General features: G+C 39.6%; 1 protein-coding gene across 1 annotated transcript in view; it reads left to right on the forward strand.

The window, feature by feature from the left end:
• Positions 1 to 24,805, forward strand: part of ZNF407 (zinc finger protein 407) — a 423,344-nt gene that overhangs the window by 40,549 nt on the left and 357,990 nt on the right. The window contains exon 3 of the mRNA XM_069957860.1: positions 9,946 to 10,060. Coding sequence (XP_069813961.1) covers positions 9,946 to 10,060 — 115 coding nt within the window. The remainder of the gene's footprint in view (positions 1 to 9,945; positions 10,061 to 24,805) is intronic.

Below are 24,805 nucleotides of genomic sequence, written 5' to 3' on the forward strand. Positions count from 1 at the left end.
TTTAAAAATAATTTCTTTTCCAGTCTCTAAAATATAGCTTCCTGTTAAATTTAAGTGTGTCATAAAAATCTTCACTAGCTGTATGTACAACATGATGTAATTGGAGGGTTTCTTAAAGGAATATTCTCATTCCATAAAGTAATGACATATCCTAGCAATTTTTGGCGGATCCAGCGGTAGGACCGCCTGGAAAACTGGGATACAGCCATAGCCATAGGCTGTATCCCAGTTTTCCAGGCGTTTCTCCCGCTGTATCCGCCCGCTCCACGGAGCGGCCAGACAGCGGGAATCTGCTGCCGAGCGTTGAGGTTCGGCCAACCAAAGTGGCAACCCTACCAATCCTGACTATAGAAAGAGCTTCATGTTCTGATTCAGGGCTGTGAACCCTTCACTGCTGATGCCCATTTCACTTATAAATGATGCTGCAGATTCCCTTAATATATTCTTGTGCAAGAAAACACTATGATCAGAGCTGCAGTTGTAAATTACCACAGCATCCCCATCATTCTCTGTATTCATAGGGTTTCTAGAAGCTGGGTCCCACCAATCATCCTCTCAATATACCATCACCTTATGAGATAAAAATACCTTGTTACACCTGGTCAATTAAGCTGCTATATGTTTTCATGTAATAATAATTGGCTTTGTATAAAAATCCTTGTGATCATGGCTTAACCCCTAGAAGACCCTGGACGTACCTGTACTTCTTGAATGCCTGTCCCCAGATGACCCTGGTACATCCTGTGTTATGACGCACGCTCCGGAGTGCCAGGATTACCGTTTTTTTTTTTTTGTTTTTTTTTACATTATATGTATAAAAAATTAAAAAGATGATCCAAACGTCCGAGCTACATAAATAGGGTATTAATGAAAGGTAGAGATCATGGCGCAACAAATGACGTAGCCCCGTAGGTGAAAAACTAAAACTGTTATAAGAGTCACAATTGGACCACTTTATTAATAATTAGAGATGAGCGAACCGGGTTTGGGTTCGAGTCCATCCGAACGATCGGCATTTGATTAGCTGGGGCTGCTGAACTTGGATAGAGCTCTAAGGTTGTCTGGAAAACATGGATACAGCCAATGACTATATCCATGATTTCCACATAGCCTTAGGGCTTTATCCAACTTCAGCAGCCACCGCTAATCAAATGCCAAAAGTTCAGGTTCGGATCGACTCGAGCATGCTCGAGGTTCGCTCATCTCTAGTAATAATTAATTGCAAAAAAAAAAAGGATTTCATAAAAAATTGAAAATCTGTGTAAACCTGCATTGCTTTTACCGTATAGTGCATTGCACAGGAACCCCCCAAAAGTTACCATATTGCATTCTTTTTTCCAATTTCACCAGTTTATATTTTTATAAATAATGTTTTAAGAGTTCTGTCATACATGTTATGGTAGAATGAAAGACGCCATTACAAAGTACACCTATTCCTGAAAAAAAAACAAGCAGTCACGTGGCCCTGTAGATAGAAAAATTAAAGTGCTAGAACTCTTAGAAGGGTTGGAGGAAAAAACGAAAGCTCAAAAATTAAAATTGGCGCGGTCCACTGGGTCATTTTGTGCTTGATCCTCAAAGGGTTAAAGGGGTTTTCCAGGGAAAGGGGACTGATGAACTATCCACAGGATAGTGACGTTCAATAAACAACCTGAACCAACCTGCAATACCTCTGCTCCATTTCCTGTCCAACTGCTTCCAGGTGTTGGGGCTGAGGCGGACTGAGGTGGGACTCTGCTGCAGCCACAGCTTTCTATAAACAATACTGATTTCAGCAAACACCTTCTTATGTGAGTCTCTGTAAATGAATCATACACTCACGTTTAGTCGTCTTTTTAGACTTTTTATTTTCTTTGTGATTTTCTTTCACATAAAGTCTTGTGTAGACCATAGCTGTGTGTTCAGACACTGGAATAGCTGGCGCTTCTTCCCCTGCTGCTTTCACTTTATGTAAAAGAAAATCACAAAGAAGACTACTTTGAAGACGTCTATGAAGACGACTAAACGTGAGTGTATGATTCATTTACAGAAACTCACATAAGAAGGTGTTTGCTGAAATCAGTATTGTTTATAGAAAGTTACTGCATACCGATGCGAATTAGACACACCGCTGATACTGATTACCACATAGTGGTTGGACTGTTTGTAAGCTCGTGGAAGCTGTTAAACGCTAGTTACTACTAAATGATTTAGCTGCAAAGTCACAGCCCCAGAACCCAGAAGCAGCCAAACAGCGGGCGGAGCAGCAGGATTGCAACAGCGCTGTAGCCAGGGAGGTAAGTTTACTTTATTATGTTAAAACAGCCCATGCCTGGCCATATAGTGAAAAAACACCCATTTAATGTGTGTCCAGCCATGGTAGCTCTACACTTGGTATACAACTGATATACAGCTTAGCAGATCTATGGCAAATGAACATAGCCAAATACAATAAATAAATACATGAATGATCATAGGCATAAACATCAACCAGTAAAGTAAGTGGCCAGTGAGTCTATGGAAGTTGTCCTTATTCAGCCCTCACTCAGTTGGGGGCAGGTAGCGTTTAGACTGCTTTCCTTGTGTTCTCAGCAATGTGCAAACCAATAGTATGATGCTACCGTGCTGAGCAAGCAATGTTTCAGGGGTCACACCCCTTTGTCAAGTATAGCAAAGGATAGCTCATCAGTCATTGGCCAGCAGGGTGCAAGCACCCGCACTCATCAGCTCTTTGGTGCCTGCACTGCTTTCAATAGTAGCTAGGCTACAGTTGTATATTGCCACAGTTAATGAATGGAGACAAAATCTGTTCACTGTGTGCACTTCTACCAGAGGAAGAGCATGTATTACCGGACTCCTGCATTCCTGCAGTTCTTCATTCACTGGTCATCGAGGTCCTTCTCTGAGAGTAGTGACCTGGGAGTCTCATGCAGCGAAGTACAACTGGCCTTGCGGCAAGCACTGGTGAGGACCGGGGATTCCTTAGACTTTGCTCCTCAGCGAAGGGACGTCAGCACTCCCCAGTGATACAGGGGCTTCCACCTCTTCGTGCTTGTCCGCTCATTACACTGTGTAGTGGGTGCTGGGTGATGACACCCTGTCCATCAGTGACTAATCATCAGTCCATTTTGCCCAGAAAACCCCTTAAAGCCTGCATTGACTTATTGTTTCCTAACAAAGCCATTTCTACAAATTCATAACTACACTTCAAAAGTAGCTTTTGAAAGAGATTTCTGACTAAATAATGCAGTATCTTGATACGTTCAGTATTACTGTCCTTGGTTAGAGATTCTGTAGGATAGATAAAAGTACCCCAATTCCTTCATGTAAGGGTATGTTCCTGCTGAGGACTAGGCAAGGAATTAAAACTGTAATCCGCACTTAATTTTACATGTATTCTGCTTGAAATTCCTCCCGTAAAATATGTACAGAGAAATAACCCATTGTGTTCAATGGGATTCTGCTCTGTTGTTGACACTGATATTCACACAGGATGTTCAAAATAAAGAATTGACTTGTCAATGTTTTGGGCGGATTCTGCTTGAGAAACCACCTAGAAGTCATTGGGGCGTTGAATTTCCGCTTTCCACTCATATTCTGCTCCAATTTCACTCGAATTTTGCACCTATTCCGCCAGAGCTGATGAAGAAGTGGAATTTTTAAGCAGAAAACTTTCCTTTTAAATTCCTTGCCTATTCCTCAGTGTGAACATACCCTAAAGCAGAAAGAATTGATCTAACAACATTGTACTGCATTGGTTATTCTTCTGATTAGTGGTCATGTGTTTTACATGAATCAAAAAAGTGTACAGCATTAATAGATAAAAATAACATATAAATTGGCCTCTCATAGAGCACTGTTTTCACCTAGTCGGCATACAGGTGCTTCCATGCTTCCATGCAATGCAGAGTTTCACAGCAGTTTTAAAACCACAAAAAAACCACATTAAAAATGCATGAAGTTTTTAGTTACACAGTACAGCTAACAGTTTATTCAATACATGCTACAATTATTGACAAAACACTAGTCACCCAAAGCTGCTCTTACACAGTCACACAGCGCTTTTCTGCTGCAGTTTTGAAGCCAAAACCAAATGTGGATCATAATGAATTAGGTACCATACAAAAACAAATGGTATTTATATTCCTTTTTACTTTTCTAATTCATTGCAGACCAGAAGTGGATTAAGAGCAGAAGTAGCATCTGTTCTTTATACTGTACTACTAATTCATTTTGATCCACATCGGGTGAAAATTGCTGCAAAAACTGCAACAAAACTGTACTTAGTAAGAACAGCCTTAGAGCACTTAGAGATTTTCTGTGGCTCCTGGCTCCATAGTGTCCCACTCAGTCAATATATGCACTGTCCCACCGCAGCCACTGCAAAAAAAAAAAGAAAAAAACAGTATTGTCATGTGGCTAGCTCAGGGATCAAGTTACAAACTAGGCAAGTCTATGGGTCGTGAAGGAGGGAAAAGGGTGGAAGAGAGTCTAGGTACATAGGCATAGCGAGATGTTAGATATCTCCACCCAGGGCTTTATACAGTTTAGACTGCATGCTGCTACAGCACCGTGGACATACATACTGCTATAAACCCAAGGGACAGCTACCCAAAGGTGGTGAGACATCTGAGAGGGAAGCCTTGGTTTTAAGAACCTGCTCTCCCACTCTCCTGCAGATAGAAGATGTCAAACCCCACTTCCTGTGTTTTGTCCTGGGCCACTCAGTTACTAGAGACAGAAAACCCCTGACAGCAGGCAGTGGACAGCAGATTGCAAAGAAGTGGGACATATATTGATCAGGAGACTTTTGATAAATTAACGGGAATATGTGTCATTAGCAAATTTTCTCCCACTTGCGCACTTTTCACATGCTGTGCAAAAAAACTCTTGTGCAAAAATTATAAATAAGAGCATGGGCCTTGATAAATGTTGTTGTGCAATTTTTTTGTGTTCTTTTTTTGGGCTAAAGGAAAAAGCTAACAAACTATGCCAGGGTCTGACTAAAGTACTGCTGTGCAATATTTTTTTGCGCAAAGTAAAGAATCACACATGATAAATCTAGCTAAAAAAAGTGGTTATTATAATGCACACCCCAACCACGGCGCAAAGAACTGGAAAAAAGGCGCAGCTGGAGTAAACTGCTCAAAAATAGTGCAAATGGCATGACAAATGGGAAAAAATGCCATGCACAAAAGCACCTTTTTTGCCAAAATAATGGCACAAAATGAATGACACATATGCCCCTAAGTGGTTTACAGATATGTTAAAAATTACATAGGCTTTTTCTCTTTTGTAATTACAGTGACCATATCACTACTTATGACTAGTGTTCTTGCCAAACTGTTTAGGTTTAGCAACATTCTCCCAACCAGAACACTCAGCATTTTACTCCTGGTGGAGAAGTTGGATGCCGCCCTAGGGCTGCCGAGAAGACATGAATACAGCTTATAGCTATTTTCACACCGAATTCCCTGTTGCTCACAATGCAGCGTGCGGATGCTATTCAGGGCCGATTCTATGTTTTCTGCTGCCTGAGGCGAGAATTGAAATGGAAATTTTTATTTGAAAAATAGGGAAAAGTAGTGATTTTCATTTTTTATTCAGTGGATTCATTTTTTTTCAGTACCCTGCACTAATAATGTAAGTAGTGTATACTAATTCTTATCGTATTATTACAGTGTGCGGCTATAACTATGGAATCTAGGCATTTTCTATTTCTTCCCCAGCAAGGTGAATATGTGTACAGGCTCACTGTGGAGGCGCTAATATAAAAAACACAACAGAATGCCAGTCACTGATGACAGATAGCAGCAGCGGGCAACCCTGGGTATAGACCGGGCTCAGCTGCTGATCACTCCACACTTACACAGGGCACTTGCGCTGTACATACAGGGCAGATTTTTATATATATATATATATATATATATATATATATATATATATATATACACACACACACAGTGGTACCTTGGTTTAAGAGTAACTTGGTTGAAGAACGTTTTGGTTTAAGAGCCCAGTTTTTCAAACTTTTGACTTGGTTTAAGAGCATTGCTTTGGTTTAAGAGCTCCCTGTACTGGGTGGGAGGGGGGGTGGGGGAGGGGCATGGCCTGCATAGCTGGATCTACAGCCATGTACTCTGACCCAGGAAGTCTCCCTCACCTTCCAAACCAAAGCAGAGCCACTTCAGGCTGGGGCTTGCATCAGGGGACAGGACTGTGAAGGTAATCTCTTCATAGCTGTAACCCCTCTCTCCCCGGACAGAGAGTGCTGCGTGTATGCGCCCACATATACCCTGCTCATTCCTTCATGCTCCCTGCAGTCTCTGTCCGCCCTTGTGTTTCCCATCTTCTCCATTACTGTATAGTAACTTATAATATGACATATTCCGCTGTTTCTGAATGTTTGTTTCATTTGTTTTACATGTTATTCAGATTAATAAATCATTATTTTTGGGGTGTGGAATCAATTGTCTGCTTTTCTATGATTTCTTATGGGAAAATTTGCTTTGGTTTAAGAGTGGATTTGGATTACAAGCACGGTCCTGGAACGGATTATGCTCATAATCCAAGGCACCACTGTATTGGCCTATATATAGTTAGTTTTCTTCAATAACGGTATGGAGGTAATATTTGGTCCTGATATAGTGATTTTTATATATACACACTAGCGTTCAAAAGTTTGGGGTCACCCAGACAATTTTGTGTTTTCCATGAAAAGTCACACTTATTCCCCACCATACGTTGTGAAATGAATAGAAAATAGAGTCAAGACATTGACAAGGTTAGAAATAATGATTTGTATTTGAAATAACATTGTTTTTAAATCAAACTTTGCTTTCGTCTAAGAATCCACCTTTTGCAGCAATTACATCCTTGCACACCTTTTGGCATTCTAGCTATTAATCTGTTGAGGTAAGCTGGAGAAATTGCACCCCACACTTCTAGAAGCAGCTTCCACAACTTAGATTGGTTGGATGGGCACTTCTGGCGTACCATACGGTCAAGCTGCTCCCACAACAGCTCAATGGGGTTGAGATCTGGTGACTGTGCTGGCTACTTCATTACCTATGATAGAATACCAGCTGCCTGCTTCTGCTGTAAATAGTTCTTGCACAATTTGCAGGTGTGTTTAGGGTCATTGTCCTGTTGTAGGATGAAATTGGCTCCAATCAAGCGCTGTCCACTGGGTATGGCATGGCGTTGCAAAATTGAGTGATAGCCTTCCTTATTCAGAATCCCTTTTACCCTGCACCAATCTCCCACCTTACCAGCACCAAAGCAACCCCAGACCATCACATTACCTCCACCATGCTTAACAGATGGCGTCAGTCATTCTTCCAGCATCTTTTCATTTGTTCTGCGTCTCACAAACGTTCTTCTTTGTGATCCAAACACCTCAAACTTGGATTCATCCGTCCACAACACTTTTTTCCAGTCTTCCTCTGTCCAATGTCTGTGTTCTTTTGCCCATCTTAATCTTTTTCTTTTATTGGCCAGTCTCAGATATGGCTTTTTCTTTGCCACTCTGCCCTAAAGGCCAAAATCCTGCAGCCGCCTCTTCACTGTAGATGTTGACACTGGTGTTTTGCGGGTACTATTTAATGAAGATGCCAGTTGGGGACCTGTGAGGCGTCTGTTTCTCAAACTAGATACTCTAATGTTCTTATCTTCTTGCTTAGTTGTGCAACGCGGCCTCCCACTTCTTTTTGTACTCTGGTTAGAGCCTGTCTGTGCTGTCCTCTGAAGGGAGTAGTACACACCATTGTAGGAAATCTTCAATTTCTTAGCAGTTTCTCGCATGGAATAGCCTTCATTTCTAAGAACAAGAATAGACTGTCGAGTTTCAGAGGAATGTTCTCTTTTTCTTGCCATTTTGAGCGTTTAATTGACCCCCCAAATGTGATGCTCCAGAAACACAATCTGCTCAAAGGAAGGTCAGTTTTGTAGCTTCTGTAACGAGCTAGACTGTTTTCAGATGTGTGAACATGATTGCACAATGGTTTTCTAATCATCAATTAGCCTTCTGAACCAATGAGCAAACACATTGTACCATTAGAACACTGGAGTGATAGTTGCTGGAAATGGGCCTCTATACACCTATGTAGATATTGCACCAAAAACCAGACATTTGCTGCTAGAATAGTCATTTACCACAATAGCAATGTATAGAGTGTATTTGTTTAAAGTTAGGACTAGTTTAAAGTTCTCTTAATTGAAAAGTACAGTGCTTTTCCTTCAAAAATAAGGACATTTCAATGTGACTCCAAACTTTTGAACGGTAGTGTGTGTATATATGTGTATATATATAATATGTATATTGTGACAGAGTGTCTGGAGAAGTTGTAGACGGGGTGTATATTTGCCCAAGATTCATCATGTCCAGTGTATAATAGCAACCAGGAAACAGTGACCAGAGATCTGTAGTCTTTGAAATTCAGATTTGGGTTGAAAAAATCCAGTTATCAGGGCCTGTGTTGCTGGAGTGGGAAGTGAGGGTGGGCCCCACTCCATCCAGACAGTCCGAGTCTTGGGCTGTCTGATAAATCAGTCAGTACTCAGGTGTGCAAGCCTTATAACAGGCCGGGGCTGCAGACACACCTTGCTCTCAGCCTGGGAACAGGTCATCTGCTTTGAGCCTGTGGGAGCTTTACCAGTGGTATGTACAATACTGTTATGTTGGGTGCCCGGTATTAGGCCGGCACCTGGTTAGAGAGGTAACCTGTTGTTCATTTAGTGCCGGACAGGCATAGGATTTTTGTTTGCTTTATTTTATTTATGTACCACAAACTGCCAATAAAACTGGCTGAGGTCAGTGGCATGAAACTCTCGTTGTTTGATGTTTGTGCCTGATAAAGTGTGCCCGTCTACCCAGGAGACGACATTCCCGCTACCTAATCCCTTACAATATATAAATATATATATATATATATATATATATATATATATATATATATATATATATAATATACACACACACACACACTAACCTCCTGTGTCTGTCTCCTCTCTAGCAAATGTCACATCCCATGCACAGTGCAGGGGGTCAGGAGATGAGGCTGTATGGGAGGGGACAGGGCACACAGCGCTTCCAGTCATACCTGCTGTGGTGCTGGGCCTCCCTCCCCCTTCCTTTATGCTCCGACACAGACAGACAGCATAGAAGACCAATTCTTCCTTTACTATCCAGTCAGGGCAGACAGCCGCCCCCAGTGACTGGGCTGTCCCTCACTGATCTGGGGAGAGGGGGCCTGAGGAGGAGGCAGAGGGGTCTGGAGAGGCAGGGGTGCCTGGTGCTGTGTCGGCAGACCGGATGCAAGTGGAAAGATAACCAGAGATCTTGCCACTTGCGGAGTGAAAATAAGGGATTGTGCCGCCCCCTAGTGGAGCAAAGAATCTGCCACTTGAGGCAGAAAGCTCATTCTGCCTCATGGCAGAAGCGACCCTGCCGCTATTCATTGAATTGACATTTCAGTCTCTTGCAGCACCGCTATGGATCCTGGCCAGAGTGTATACTATGTGTATAGGCTCCGGTCGGGATTTCATTGATTCACATACGTGTGTTGTATAAATCGCGGCCATTGTTGCAAATTAGAACAACGGTCATGATTTTTACAACACATACATTGTGTGAACCTAGCCCATGGCTGTATCCATGTTTTCCAGGAGTCCCTGGGTTCGGAGATTGTTGCCAAACCTGAAAAGTTCAGCAAGTCCGCTCTAAACTGCTTCTCACTGCTCCTGTAAAAAGAAAGCTGAAACCTTATCATGGTGGCAGTGATTTTATATTTTGATCTGCGATGATACACAAAAAATTCTGGTTAAACAATAAAGTTTTTTCTCTCAATTGTTTGGTGTAAAGTAAAATAAAGGTCAGATTTGTTTCTGAGTAGATCATGTTGTTATGTGGTACAATCAAAGATTTTACTTGGATCTACGTTGATATTTTTGTGTTTTTCTCCCTAGGTTCAAAACCGTTTAAATGCAAAATATGCAACTTTGCAGCAGCTCAACTTGGAGATGCCAGAAACCATGTGAAGAGACACCTTGGGATGAGAGAATACAAGTGTCACATATGTGGGTGAGTAAATGGCTTGTGCTGCTCCTGTAGATCTCTCAGCCTGGAATAGAAATGCTACAAAATGTACATTCCTTCAGAAGTGCTCCTGATGGCTAACATTATGCATGCATATCCTGCTTTTCATTGTTATGGTAAATTCCTTAAATACAGTTATGACATTTCTCTCCCACTCCTAATCCAGCTCTGTGGATGAGCAATTGTATAGGGCTACAAGGTCAATCTGAACCTGTAATCTGTAAATTGCCTAAATTATAGGATGTTCATTCATATTGCCAGAGAGAGCTATAAATTACACTTAAATACATCAAAAATATATAACTTCGAAGGGTTTTTTATGTTCTTCTGGTTTTACCGTATTCTAATGAGTACATTCCACAGGTAGTTTCACTTTTTTGACAGGTGAATAGATATATAGACCCATTCTATACATATTTTTTTATATGTTTTGTTAAAAATAGTAAATAGTATAAAATGTATTTTTAATGAGTTTTTCATGTTTTCTTTACTTGTAAAATGTCTTCCACAATGGTTCTCTACAAAGAATTCTCATTTTCAGTGTTTAATTGTCCTTCTAAAATGTTACATTTTATACAAGGTAATGAAAATACCAAATGTACAACTCATTCATTTCAAGGAAATACTTTAAAGGTTTTAATAACAGTGTGGCATGGATGGTATATTACAATGCACAAAGTAGATTTTAATGTTCTAGGTGCTGGCTAGAATTTTTTTTTTTATTAATGTTATTATGCCAATAAAATTAATATTCTGAATATGTGCATCATATAAAACCAATTTACTGGAGCCAGTGTAACCTATGTGATGAGGTCTTCCAGCTAATCCAAAGAGCACAGCAATTCAGTTACAGTTAGTACAATGCACAAATGACTGGATTATATTGTATTTTAACGTACAGCTTTACCTGCATTACAAATCTACTCGGCTTTATGGCTAAATGGCCATTTCAGCCTAACTGCTGTGTAGAAACATTGATGTGTTCATGCTTTTATTTTACTATCAAGAACACATCTTATAGATTTAGACTCAATGTTCATTATTTATATGGGCCCCATAGTTCTAGTAGGGTAGGTCTGTTGAACAGTGTGCTGAGAGAAGACATCCGAGATCTCTTTGGCCCAGATTTATAAAAGTCTGAAATAAAGAGCAGTGTAAACTTCCCACAGCAACCAATCACAGCTCAGCTTTCAGCTCTGGTAAAATGAAAGCTGAGCTGTGATTGGTTGTCATGGACACGTGACACCAGTTTCTGTGTTCTTACTAATACTGCACAGATATTCATGCATCATAATGAAAACAACCAGAATGCATCATGTCTATTGAGTTAAAGGCTTTTTGTACACTATACAATTTGGTAGCATACATTTTTGGTTCACTGTTCACATTCCTATAGCACAGCTAGTTGACATAAACCCCTTTAAGGCCTGGTTCACACACTGCATGACAGTGGCTGTTCTGTGAAGTTCATCCCGGCCCGGTGCTGCAATACTGACAGGATAAACTTAATTTCTTTTTAATTGGAATGTGGGTGCATTGGGTGTGGCCGCATTCCAATTTTCATAGCAGACAATGTAAAGTGCGTCCAAAGGCTCACTTTACATTGTCTGTACTGTCAGTTTTTGTCCAGTGGGGATTCCATAGCAATTAAAGCCATTGGTAAATCTATTAAGTAACACCCCTGGTCGCAAAACGGCAACTACAGCCATTGTAAACAAAAACACTATCTAATATTTGCTTATGTATGACCTGGTGGTCTTTCCTTCAAACATTTGGTTGGAGCACTTAAGGGCCTTTTACACAAGCCAAAAAAACATTATATCGTTCAAATTTAAGTGATAATCTTATTGTGTTTAAGCGCAGCAACAATCAAACGACAAATGACCAGACCTCAAAATTATTGTTAATCGTTCTCAAGTCTTTCACTGCAAACACTCATTGTTCACAGTATATAGATACAAATTCAATTACAATTATTCACAGTATATATACGAACACAATTATGATCATATTTATGATTTTAATTACGATCGCATTAATGACTTTTCATAGCGATTTATCTTCTCATCTAAACGCCTATCGTTCAAAAGGAAAACAAAATCATTGCTTGTCTTTTGCTAAACAAGAGTTTGTGTTTTATCTGTGTATTTATAAAGGACCTTAGACCACAAGATCTGGCCATTTTAATGAATATTTGAACATAGCTGCCGGAAAGATCCCCCTGTGGGAACTGACTGGCAAACCTAGAATGAAGATATTTAGAAATGTCATGCTTGTGATTTGTAGTATTTCTTTATGTGCGTGTTACAAGTGACTTCATGATGGGGTATATCTATTTAACCTCTTAACGATGCAGGACGAGTATACTCTTCATGCAGTCGTTAAGGGTAAACAGAGAGGGCTTCCAGGGCGAGCCCTCTCTGCAGCACGCTGTCCCCAGTTGCTATGTGCAGCTGGGCACGGGTGTATTTGCTGACGGGGCCAATCGCTGCCTCTGGCTTATTAACTATTTAAATGCAGATTTCAAAGCTGATAGCTGTATTAGAATTTTCCCAGGGGGACATCTAATTAATGTGTATAAAAAAAACTACTTTTTTTAGTAATAAATAATCCCCTTCCCTAATAAAGGTTTCGGTCGCTGTCCTCCTACACAGCTTTGTGATTCTCAATTCCTGATTGGTTCATGCTGGACTCACACCCCTCCCCATAACTGTCATGTCACCAAACAGACCTCTGGCAGCAGCCAAGGCTATTATAGCCTGTTGTACTACGCTATTGCATTGTGGGGATCTGCAGTTCCATCCTGTATCTACAACTTCATGTTTATGCACTTACTATTCATTATACTCCACATGCTGATTGTTGTACTGTACAGTAACTTATAATATCGCCTATTCAGATGTTTCTCATTGTTTGTTTCATTTGTTCTACATGTTTCTCAGAATAAAGAAAATCATTTTTGTGGTGTGGAAAATTTGTTTTGGTTTAAGAGTAGATTTGGATTGTAAACACGGTCCCGGAACGAATTATGCTCGTAATCCTAGGCATCTCTGTGTGTGTGTGTAATATATATATATATATATATATATATATATATATATATATATATATATATATATATATATATATATAATAATATATTTATTATGTTTTATTTGTTAAGTTAAAGGACAACTCCCCCAAAAATATTTTTTGGCTTATTTAACACACATTACAAAGTTATATAACTTTGTATTGTGGTTAAATAACCGGTTTCATCCCCCTTCCCCCACTTTCCAACCCCGGAACCCTCCCCACCCCCCGGAAGTGAAAGAATGTATACATTACCGATTACTGTCGTCACTGTCCTCTTCTCCCGGGCGCCAGCTGGTGACGATGACGTCAGAGCCAGGGGGGGCGGTCCAGGTCTTCTTCCTCCTCGGCGTCTTTATGGAAAGTGAATGGGAGAGAAAAGGCTGCTGGTGCACATGCGCACCAGCAGCCTTTTCATTGGCTGGAGCGCATCACATGGCTTCCAGCTTGCTCAGCCCTGATTGGCTGAGCTAGCTGGAAGCCATGTGATGTGCTCCAGCCAATGAAAAGGCTGCCGGTGCGCAAGCGCATCGGCAGCCTTTTCTCTCCCATGGACCCGGAAGTGAGAGACATCGCTGGACGGCGGGCGAATTGAGTGGTGATCATCACCGGTGGGTGAGTATGGTGTCTGTGTGTGTCTGTGTTTTTTTTTTTGTTTTTTTTTGGGGGGGGGGGGGGGGGTCCTGTGGGAGTTGTCCTTTAAGGCTTGGTTTGGCAACTACAAATATACAGATATTGAAAACTGCCTTTTAATAATGTTCACATCAGATGTATTCATTTTCATATAAAAGGAAAGTGTTGGAAGTGTACATCTGAGAATCTAAAGGGTTGGCTTGATTTGTAAAATTAGGAGTTAGGGTAGGTTACTAATGTAATGATAGACAATGGAAGAAATGGTTATTGGATTAGAAGCAGAATGGAGTGTCGGAACATTAACACTACTGACAATGTCAATTCATTATCATTGATGGCTAAATAATCTTGAAAATGCTCAGTGGACCTATTAGTTCCTGAGCATGAGCAGCTCATGCAGCATTTCTTCATTAGTTTTAATTGCTATAAATTTTACATTTTAAAAAATTTCATTTTATAAGGTGAAGTGATCTTTCAGCAACATTAATTCTTTAATTTTGTCACAAACAGAAGGTCTCTCACTAGGTTGCTTTGTTTTTTATTTGCATCCTGAGGATTGTATACTATTTTGAGTTGTAGCTATGTTAGACCGCCATTACTGACTTTGATCTAACAAGAGTGACACCAAATGTGAACCTTAATTACAATATTGCAGAAAATCAGCACCCCATACTTCATTGACTAGGTATTTATTAAGAACATAAGGCTACCTCAGTGTTTACTTTTTCATGCTGTTTATCTTGACATGACATTACTTATGGGTCTGAACGCTCAAAATCTCTATCTCCCTAATACATACAACCATTCGGTCATGTCTTGTGTTCTGATTAAGGGCCTGTTCACACTGAGGTAATTCCTAGGAAGTGCGCTAGACATCACATTGAGACATTGGGGTAGGCGGGGTTCCAAGCTGTGTCCGTGGCAGGCCCTGGGGGGAAGGGGGAGGAGCCCCTGCCTCACCCCTGGCGGCTTATTATTTTCCTGAGAACAAAGGGGATGCGATGCTTGCTCCTTCTCTACCTCTACTTTATAAATTATTAGGAAAATCCAGAGACCATCATATATGTTACTTGGATAGCTGGTCCCTCTGAAATTTGGGTTCAAAGGACACATGTCTAAAGAGTTTGTCTAGCACTGATACTGGGCAGTCAGGACCTTTAGTAAAGGCCCAATCACACTAAACGCTTATTGCCTGTATACGGCCAATAATCTTCCCCAGTAATAGAAGGCAAGCACTCGTTTGCTTGTCTAAGTCGCCCCGTGTAATAGGGGCTTAAGATTCAAGGCTATCAGCATTAAACTGTTGACCCAGAAGAGAGTCCCCTTGTTTTTAATTTTTTTCTTCTATATTGTAAATTTATATTGAAGACACTAAGAAACGCATGCAATTAAGCAGTAAGCTTTCTTTTTTTTTAAACAAACTAGAATATGTTTAAGGGTACAAACCCACTTGACGTATTTGCTGCGTGAATCAGTCTTAAAAATAAGCAGGCAAAACGCAGGTTGGCTTTATACGATTGTTCTGCGTTAAAATACGCAATCGCGTATTTTTGAAGCGTGAAGCTTGTTGTTAGCAAAGCATCAGTTGTTAACAACCTGTGCGAAAAACGCATGTAGCTTCACGCTTCAAAGATACGCAATTGCGTATTTTAACGCAGAACAATTGTATAAAACCAACCTGCGTTTTGCCTGCTTATTTTTAAGACTGATTCACGCAGCAATAACATCAAGTGGGTTTGTACCCCAAAAGTAAATAATTTTTTGAGTTGCTGACAGCTTAGCATGCTTTTGGCATTCTCTCAGCTTCATGAGCTAGTCACTTGGTCACTTGAGGTAGCCATGAGGTAATCACTCGTATTTTCTTGAGGAAGTTCCCAGAGGTGCTAAGTACTTGTTGGCTGCTTTTTCTTTATGAAGTGGTCCAAATTATCCAAAACCATCTCAATTGGGTTTTGGTTGTGTGATTTTGGAGGCCATGTTATCTCAAGCTCTCCTTTATGGTCAGGTAACCTTTATATAGCCTAGGGGTTGTATTTAGGGTCATTGTGCTGTTGAAAAACATGATTCCAAGCTTAGACTAGATGAAATGGCATGTTACTGCCATTCTGGTTATGTGTGCTTTGAATGTAAGAAGGCATGCAATCCCTCCTACTTTGACTGCAGTTGACACCATATATTGGTTATATAGAGTAATGTGGAAAGCATTGCATGCTATCAAAGGCTAACAATGTGGCATTTATAATGCTGTTTTGTTTTCATGTAAGCAGAAAAAGGCCTGTGGGGCCCTCTTGGCCTAAGGGTCCAGTTGTGACACTGATTTCTGCAGGTGACCTATTAACAGCATTGAAGAGCACAGTGTGAACATAGCCTAAAGAAATGGCGGCCTCAGCATATTCAGCTTATGGTAAATATAAAAAACAAATGCTGTAAATGTTCTGTTCCTGCGTATCAGCTGTTCTGGCAGTGTAAGCCTTTTCCCCTCCTATAATATGCTTCCCTTCATGTTAACTGCATAAAGAAAGAATAAACCTAAATACAAAACTTAATATATCCGGCAAAACATTTTTTTGTGGCACCACCTAGTTTTTGTGCATTAGAAGGGATCTTTGTGTGGATGATTATAATGTCACTTTCTGACCTTTGCAGCTTGAATAATTGTAAATCATTGCTTCATAACGTGTCAGAGAATGTCTGTACTAGGCAATTAAATGGCAGAATATAATAGACCAAATTATTGCCTGTCATGTTTTCAACAACACAGTTAGTATTTGAGTTACACTTAATCATTACGTGCATTAGCAACTTCATTGGAATCCAGCTTCAGGCTGAGCATGAAATACATTACATTATTTAAACCTCTAATGGTGGAAGTCATTTATTTGTGTTGAAGTGTACAACATGCAGAGTTTCATAAAGCAAGAAACACTTGAGAGCTTAATTTATCCCAATCAAAGTCGAAATGCAGATAAACACAACTGGCAAAAATTAGTAATTTTTATAGGCTGGAAATATTTAAAAATACATGGTTGTGGGTAATTGTAGACAGCAGGAATAAATGAAAATTTCGGCTGGCTGGATGGACTCAAGCTGTTGTGTGCTTAAATCATCAAATGCACTGTACTGAGTATTTAACAATTCATAACGCACAGGCTGGCTACAAATTGGACGAGATGGCACAGCTATTTTATTTGATGCCGTTGAGCTGAATATTTTGAAAACCTATAAACTTTCATCCTCGGCTTATCTAAGGAAATGCTTTTTTACAACACATTTCAGATGATTTGTAACTGGTGTAAGTTAGTTTCTTTTAATTAATCTTGGCTTTTATATTTCTCTTTTTATTTCCTGCTGCAAACACATTTTACATTTTTTTTTCTACTAAGCTGCAGGTTTGTTGCAGGCATCTTGTTATGCCCTAAAGCAACTACCATCAGTGATAGTTTGATGGACAGTAGTACAGCTTCTTTTTTAATGTAGGCTTTACCCAGGGAGTTGTCACACGTGCCGCTTTCACCCTGCATGAGAATCCGGAGGGGAGCTCTTCAGTATTTCGTTTCTCTGCATTTTCAAAGGAGTAATCATCTTGTTTGTATGACATGAGACATCAGACTTCTTACTTCTAACTGCTTCTTGCTTATCATGTGCTCTGGATAGCTTCAAAGACTACATGGAGTGTTTTAATGGACAATTTTGTCTCTAACCTGTGGAGCACATGACTTGACCCATACACTGATGCCTTGATCAACTAATAATAAATACTGCTTCTTTAGCTTAGTTTTTAGTTAGAGGAATATAGTAAAATGAACACTTTATCAGTGGTAGTTTTTGGAATAGTGCATTTGAGCATAGGGCCTGTATGACTCCTGAGTACAGTGCCTTATATACTGTGTTCTTTAAAGACTCAGATTCTGTACGTATGGATAATGGTGACATATGAGCGCAAATGCTATGTGCACACGGAGCAAAAGTGGCAGGATGCCACCAGCCTCCCTGTCATAGTGACAGTCTATGGGAGGCTCGCGCGTCTCCTCTCTCCATGCTGAAGAATGAATATGTTCATTCTTCAGCATGGGGAGAAAAGGTGTGTGAGCCTTCCATAGACTGTCATTATGACAGGGAGGCTGGTGGTTTTTCTGTGGCGGAGAATTCCGCTGAGGAATTCCACCACTTTTGATCCATGTGCATGTAGCCTAACAGTGTTTCTGTAGGCGGAATTTGCACTGGCTACTCTGGTTATCAGCGTGTAAGGAACTCCCAGTTTTTACAGTTTAAACCGCCTGAATAAAGGTCTGGATTTCCAGGTTGTGCTTTCAGAGTATCCACTGACTGTCAAGCTAAGGAAGATAACAAACAGCATTGGTCAAAACTAGAGATCACAGCGGGGAAGTGGAGCAGCCATTGATTGAGTAGGCATATGCTGTGTTCACCATGTGCCATCCAGGATTCATTTCAGAACCACCAAAAAGACCAGAGTGTTGGCAACTTGCTTAGACTGGCAACACAAGACTTATTTGTTATAGTATGAAGATGCCTTCATACATACAGTATCTGATATAACCTGCCACAGTAATGGTCCCTCATATCTGTCTGGAATATTTATTACAATTGTTAGTACACAACAAAGGCATAAAACAGATTGGTGCATGACCCTTAACCCTGTATCCACCCTTGATGTATATATTTTCACCATGATGGTGTTAAGGAGGTTTAAATAGAACTGGGTAGACAAGCTTTCTCCATACATGATGGCTACTGGCAGCTTTTAGCAACCTCCAGCCACCATTGATAGCCACTACAGAGCATACATGGATTCCAGCTATTTATGTAGAAGCTGATGGCGGCATCCAGACCATTTGTCTTGTGCTAATGTATTTTATTCCATGGGTCTGTGGTTCAGGATTTCCAGCACATATTTTTAGTGTTTTTATTATTGTCGTTTTTTTGTTATCCTATATTTCTTTGTGGGCTGAAGCCTGTGTACATGCTCTCTTTTTTTCTTTTTTTTTATTTAACAATAAAATAACTAGATAGTGACAACCTACCAACCTATGTTTACTCCTACTTAGGAGCAAGAAATTATAGCCACTAGTAACAACTAGGATGTTATTAAGTTTGCTTTAGCCCTACATGACTTCTAGCCCATAGGCAATGCACAGCACTTGTCATGCACTTGTCAAAGTGGTTATTAAAGGTGGCCACAAGTCATCATTTTTCTAAGTGTTCTGATTCCGGTTCTTTTTCTGACCAGTAAAGCATTCAACTATTTGTAAAGAAAATCTACCCTCATTTGACTGGGTAATTTCTCTTGTGATTAGTTTAGCTGCAGAAACCTAAATTCTCCAGAGGTTAAAGGTATAAATCCTTTTCAAGTTGATCATTTGTACTGGGAACAAATGTATCTTGTACGCCTTGAATTGCAGTACATCTCTCACTAGTAATTTTATTATGTTTGAGGAAAAGAGAAATGTTTTACGGTCAAACTGAAAGCAGCTGATCTGGGAAATGTTGAAAATGTGAAATATTCCTGGTCAAGTGGCCTGTTTATTAGATAGTGCAGTCTTAAAGGTCCTTCTTTTCATGAGCAGTGACTGTAGCAGACTCTTCATCTTCCTGTGAAATGCAATCGTAAGAGGCCCAGCAGGTGGATTGGCATTACTTTTTCACTTGCCCCCATTGCCCTCTCTGCATCAGCAAACCTGAAAGTGCACCTTACCTCCAAGAATTGTAAGAGTCTTGAAAATGAACTAGATCCCACTGGTGAAATTTGTAGTTCAGAGCATCTCATTATACTGTACTTTACCTGATCAGATGGCACTTAAAATTCTCAGCTTATCTACTTAAGTACCGCTTACTTATGGATTTAATTCTCCATTCTGCTCTTACTGTTTTAATTTGTTCATGGTCTTAGTTTTGTAAGAATTCCCTCTTATCAGGTACAAAGACATATATATTTTTCATGCTCTCTTGCATGCTTTATAATTGTTCACCAAGCTGTGTTTTCTACCCTGTATCTAATACATTTCATGTGTTTGTTGTAATATCTAACCATGTCTGTACACTCTGTAAGACATGACTTAATTATGACAATTTTTCATTTCACTTGTGCCAGCTACGTTGAAGTAAAATCCTCATATACTACAACTGCACCTATGAGAATAGAGCTTTTGGATCATCTGTTGGAAGCTGGGTGAATTAGGCTGTGCTCTAAAAACTCGATTCAGGCCTTAAACTGGTTTATCACTTAACTCTCCATGTTACATTTTTAACTTGTGGGGTTTATGGCTTCCAGTCCCTTTATTGGTATATAAACATAAATTGAGTGGTTATGCCACACGGTGAGGAGATTGTAGATTGTTCTCTTCTTTCTCCAGGTTATTTGTTTGTATTTTCATTTTTTTGGGGCATTGCAATTATGGTTTGTAATGCGTGCACACCTTCGGAGGCAGCCATAAAGTGCAGCTTCCAAGCTTTCCTGAACATGTTTTAATTTTTTTTTTTAATATTAGGTTTATCTATTGCAGTAGCCTGAAGTGGCATGGAAGCCAAAAACTGTGAAAACAGACGAGTTACATAATTTGCATAATTCCCACTGACATTAATGGTAGTTGCATCAATGGCATGGTTCCCTGAGCTTTGCTGTTTATGTAACTCCAGGGGTTAAACAAGCAGGGTAGCTTGCTTGACTATGCCATTTTTGCAACTGGTATTAATGTCAGTAATAGTGATACACATTGCATAGCTTTAGCTGTTTAGCTTTAAAGTGTCACTGTTGTTTCACAAAACTTTTGACCTGTCATAGAGACATGTCAAAAGTTTTAATTGGGCCAGCTCTGAGTGTTTAGACCCATACTGATCGGGAGATAGAGCCGGGAGAAGACTGAACTAAGCGTTGTCCTTTCCTGGCTCTGTGTCGGCTTCCGGACGTGCATCGTTCCGTGTAAAAGGTGATGCAGAGTCCATGGCTGATAAATGTTGTGCTCGGTGTTAAAATACTAAAGATGTAATGTTTGTTCGGGGTGGTCCAGCTGTGTCTCTGTGTTCTCCGCTGACTATTTCCTTGCAGCCCTTGCCATATGATCATCTAGCTATCTAATAGGCTTGTCAAGTGAGATTGGCACAGCTTACCCTGCTCATAGGGCCCTTAAACACTATGAAAATTGCAGATCCTTCTAATTGGGGGAGTTCACCACAATTTATTTCCCCCTGCACTTATTATGTTGTGTTACCATGTACTTTGACATTTTTTGTTGGTTTTAAAGTGTTTATGTATTATGCACTGGTATGGATAATAGACAAGAGTACAAATTCCTTCCATACTGCATATTGCATATAGCATATACAGTTACCAAATCAGTAATGAGGTTATATATGTTCCAGTGCCAAAAAAAGACACAATGTGAACATGATCATCTCTCACCTATCCCCCATTGCACATTACAAATGGCTTTTTTGTTTCTCTATTCATGAAGCATCACCCCTTTCAAATCAAGCCACAAAATAGGCTGTCATCCATTTTGATCACAAATGTTTACTCCTACTTTACCAGTGAAAAATGTTATAATGCAGGCAACGTGAAGCACATATAAAGTAAGCAGGCTTGTCAACAACAGCTTTCAATTTGTCTTGCAGCAGGGACAAGTAATCCTCCAAAAATATGTTTGGCTGTCATCTCATATCCTGTTTGCCTAATGCCAGTTAGCAGTATAATTGTATTCCTCCCCCTTCCCGCCCCACCCCTTGTTGTTCCCTTTCAGCTAGAATCTAATGGACTATATGATCTACATGCATGATACAGATGATTAACTGTTAGTGCTTATATAGACTAAAGACATGTGAGTCTATTAAATCAGATGACTTTAACCCATTCAGTGAATCCTTCTCACTATCTAGTGATGCTGTGACAGAGAAGTAGTGGTGGGCTGGTGATAGTAATACCTATGTTATTTTTCTTTTATTATATGGTTTACATTACTATTTATTCATCTTTTTTAAGGTATTATTAGAAAATGAATTGTTTCGTTTATTTTGATTTTAATATTTTTTCTCTAGTATCATCTAGCTCTTTATCTTTTATTTATTTATTTTTTCTTTATTTTCTAGTATGGCAACTTTATCTGACATGCTCTGATAAAAATAGCTTAGCTAATATAATAGGGTGGGATCCCCCTGTTAGCTAAAGTATATGGTGCATTGGCTTTTATGGTGCATTGGCTTCCCATAGACAGGTGTGTCTGGCATACCGGTTGTTGTTGTTTGTTTTTTTTGCATTTTTGTATCTTTTTATTCTGATTTTTATGTGTCCCCATATTAGTGGTAGATAACACAGTTGGTTTTGAACTTTCTTTACTGTCATGCTTTCCTCATATGCCACAATGCTTCAACTCTTCTTCTTTATGTCGTCCTTACCATAAATTTCAGGTAATAGTCATAAAGAGTTCTCAGCTTGGGCAGGTGTGTGTATTGTAAAAGGAGAGAGAGCGGTAGCTAATCTCTCTGAGAACAATTGGGTTGGGTATGTTGAGAAAGAGTTTGAAGGCACCTGTACACATTAGACTGTAGGATAGTCTCAGATATTGTCAGTTCCATGTGGCTTTATGACGGGAATGTATTATTCTTCTATGCCTGTGGTTTGACACATTTTTGCAATGACCCTGGTTTGATCAAAACGTGTCAACTTTCTGCGTTTTTTTGCTGGCTTTTAAAATGAGTGGGCTTGGTGTAAAATGGGGTCTGGCCACCGTTTACTAAAATATACATAGAGAGCTAGTGTACATTGTAGCTGAAGTCAATGCTAGCTGGGAGCTAGCCTGGATTCCAGAGCACAGTGTGGGGGCAGCCGCTGCACCTCTTATTGGATAAGAGTAAATTTCCCCTATGTGTAGTGCCAGCTTTAGAATGCTTATTAGTAGTTAGGGATTGGAAGACACAACAACTAATGATGTTTCAATTCCTTAGAAATGGCTTGTGACAGGCACCCTGAAACACAAACTCACTTTTGTAGTTATGTCAGAAAGAGAACAGCCTAGTTGCCAAATACTAGGATCCCTTTTAAAGTCTGCTAACAGAAGGATAGATCTCAGTGATTACAATTTGCACCTTGTAATGTTACCAGCCTTTTAGCTGTATTTGTAGCCCTGGGGTAATATGATCAATTTGTCCCCACCCATTGAAATGGCTTAACAGGGGATCCCATAACTCATCATTCATAAACTTTCTTTAGTAACCAGATTATTAGAGATTGCCATGGTATAGGTATAAGTATAGGTCACCCCTCTTAGGTCATCTACATGTCTTTTCCACATTGCTTAAAACATTATTGAAAAATAAAAGTAGCAATAGGTTTAATTAATCTTGTTTTGCTGCCTGCGCATGCTTTTTTTCCTTGCAGTATACTTATGACTTTGTTAGATGTGTAAAATTTTTAAAGGGCAACTTTTAGAATTTTATTAGAATACTTTCACTGTAATTAAATATAATTTTTTGCACCCAGTTATATAGATCATCCATATGATAGGGTGCACATATGGATAGATATACCTGCATTATGTATAGAAGGCAACATGAAGCCTCATACTGTGAGGATAACAGAAATGTTGTTATGGAATAATACTTAAACAAGCCACTTATGTCTTTCGAAATTGTTTTAGCCCAATCGTGTAAGAAAGTGCTAATTTTATGCAAGTTCTGATTAAATCCCTGTTACTGTCATCCTTAAAGCTTCCATTAAAAAAAAAAAGTCTTGGAAAATGACAGTTTTAAAAATAGACAAAATTATATGTTAGTTATGAAGAGCGATGGAATTTATTGAGCCGAAATGTTTTGAAGGAGACTTAAGAATCTTGCACTTTGGGAAGAAGTTAATGACTGATTAACAACAGCAATTAAAAGATGAGGAAAAGGTATATAATTAAAATTGCAGTACTTGCTTTGTCAAGAACGTGTGTCATCTATTGTGTACATGTTAAAAGCTGAAGAAAAAGAAACCAGCATTTAATTTCAGCCCCGTTTTGAAGAAGAGGCTGATAATTTGCCTGTAGATGCTTGCGTGAAGGTTGTAACTCATGTTTAAGCGAGACTGTGTCATTAGAAGTTCACAGCCATGTATTTTCTGTTGACAGTCATCGACAGAGAATATTTGGCAGTCAGAAGTAATTTAACTTAATTAATGGGATGCATATTTGATGGAGGAATAAAATATTCAGGCTCAGCAAAGTGGAAAAAAGGAAAGATTTAGTGGGAGTAAAAGGTTGAAGAATGTAATTTGTGCATTCATTCCGCTGCTTAGAATTATGAATTGTCTTGCCGGGATAGAAAGCTGCGTTGATCCTCCGATGGAAATGTGCTGTCCCTCAACAAAGAGAGCAATCAGGATGACAGTCCATGATTTAATTGATGCCGGAGTGAAACTGCTTTAACAAATAGGGGCATCACATTATTTTGAAAACTCTAGTGGAGTGGTTAGTAACCAGATGGTTAAATATTTATTGCAATATTATTGTTACCGTACTGCTTGAATCCTTGAAGGCCAGGCAGGTCTGTCACAGGCCTCTCCATCTTAGATGCAATCTGCAGTATAAAAGAGGATGCTTCAGTACAGTAGGAAAACTAAACCACATTACTAAATGCCATTGTATGAAAAGGATTGTTAATTTTTCTTTCTAGTTTTCTCTTGAACAGGTACTCACAAAGTATAGGCATATCACTAGAATATACCATCACTTTAGGCTGCAGCTGGCTAGTCCCTTTTATTTGAATGGGGCAGCACTGCAGCTCCATGTAGTCAGGAGTGCCACTATACAGGAAAAAAACCAAAAACCCCAGAAGACATATCTTAAGGTCCTATTAGACAGCCTGATTTGCTTGCGTCTACAGACACAGGGGGATGTGCAGCCAGTAAAAAATAATTTACAGGTCTGTTTAAAAGATGTGATCAGCCCACAAGCAGGTGTTTTCCTGCCTCATGGCTGATCACTGACACTTTTAAGGTGCCTTTACATAGAGAGATTTATCTGACAGATTTTAAAA

The sequence above is a fragment of the Dendropsophus ebraccatus genome, chromosome 2, assembly GCF_027789765.1.
Source record: "Dendropsophus ebraccatus isolate aDenEbr1 chromosome 2, aDenEbr1.pat, whole genome shotgun sequence".
Lineage (NCBI taxonomy): Eukaryota > Metazoa > Chordata > Amphibia > Anura > Hylidae > Dendropsophus > Dendropsophus ebraccatus.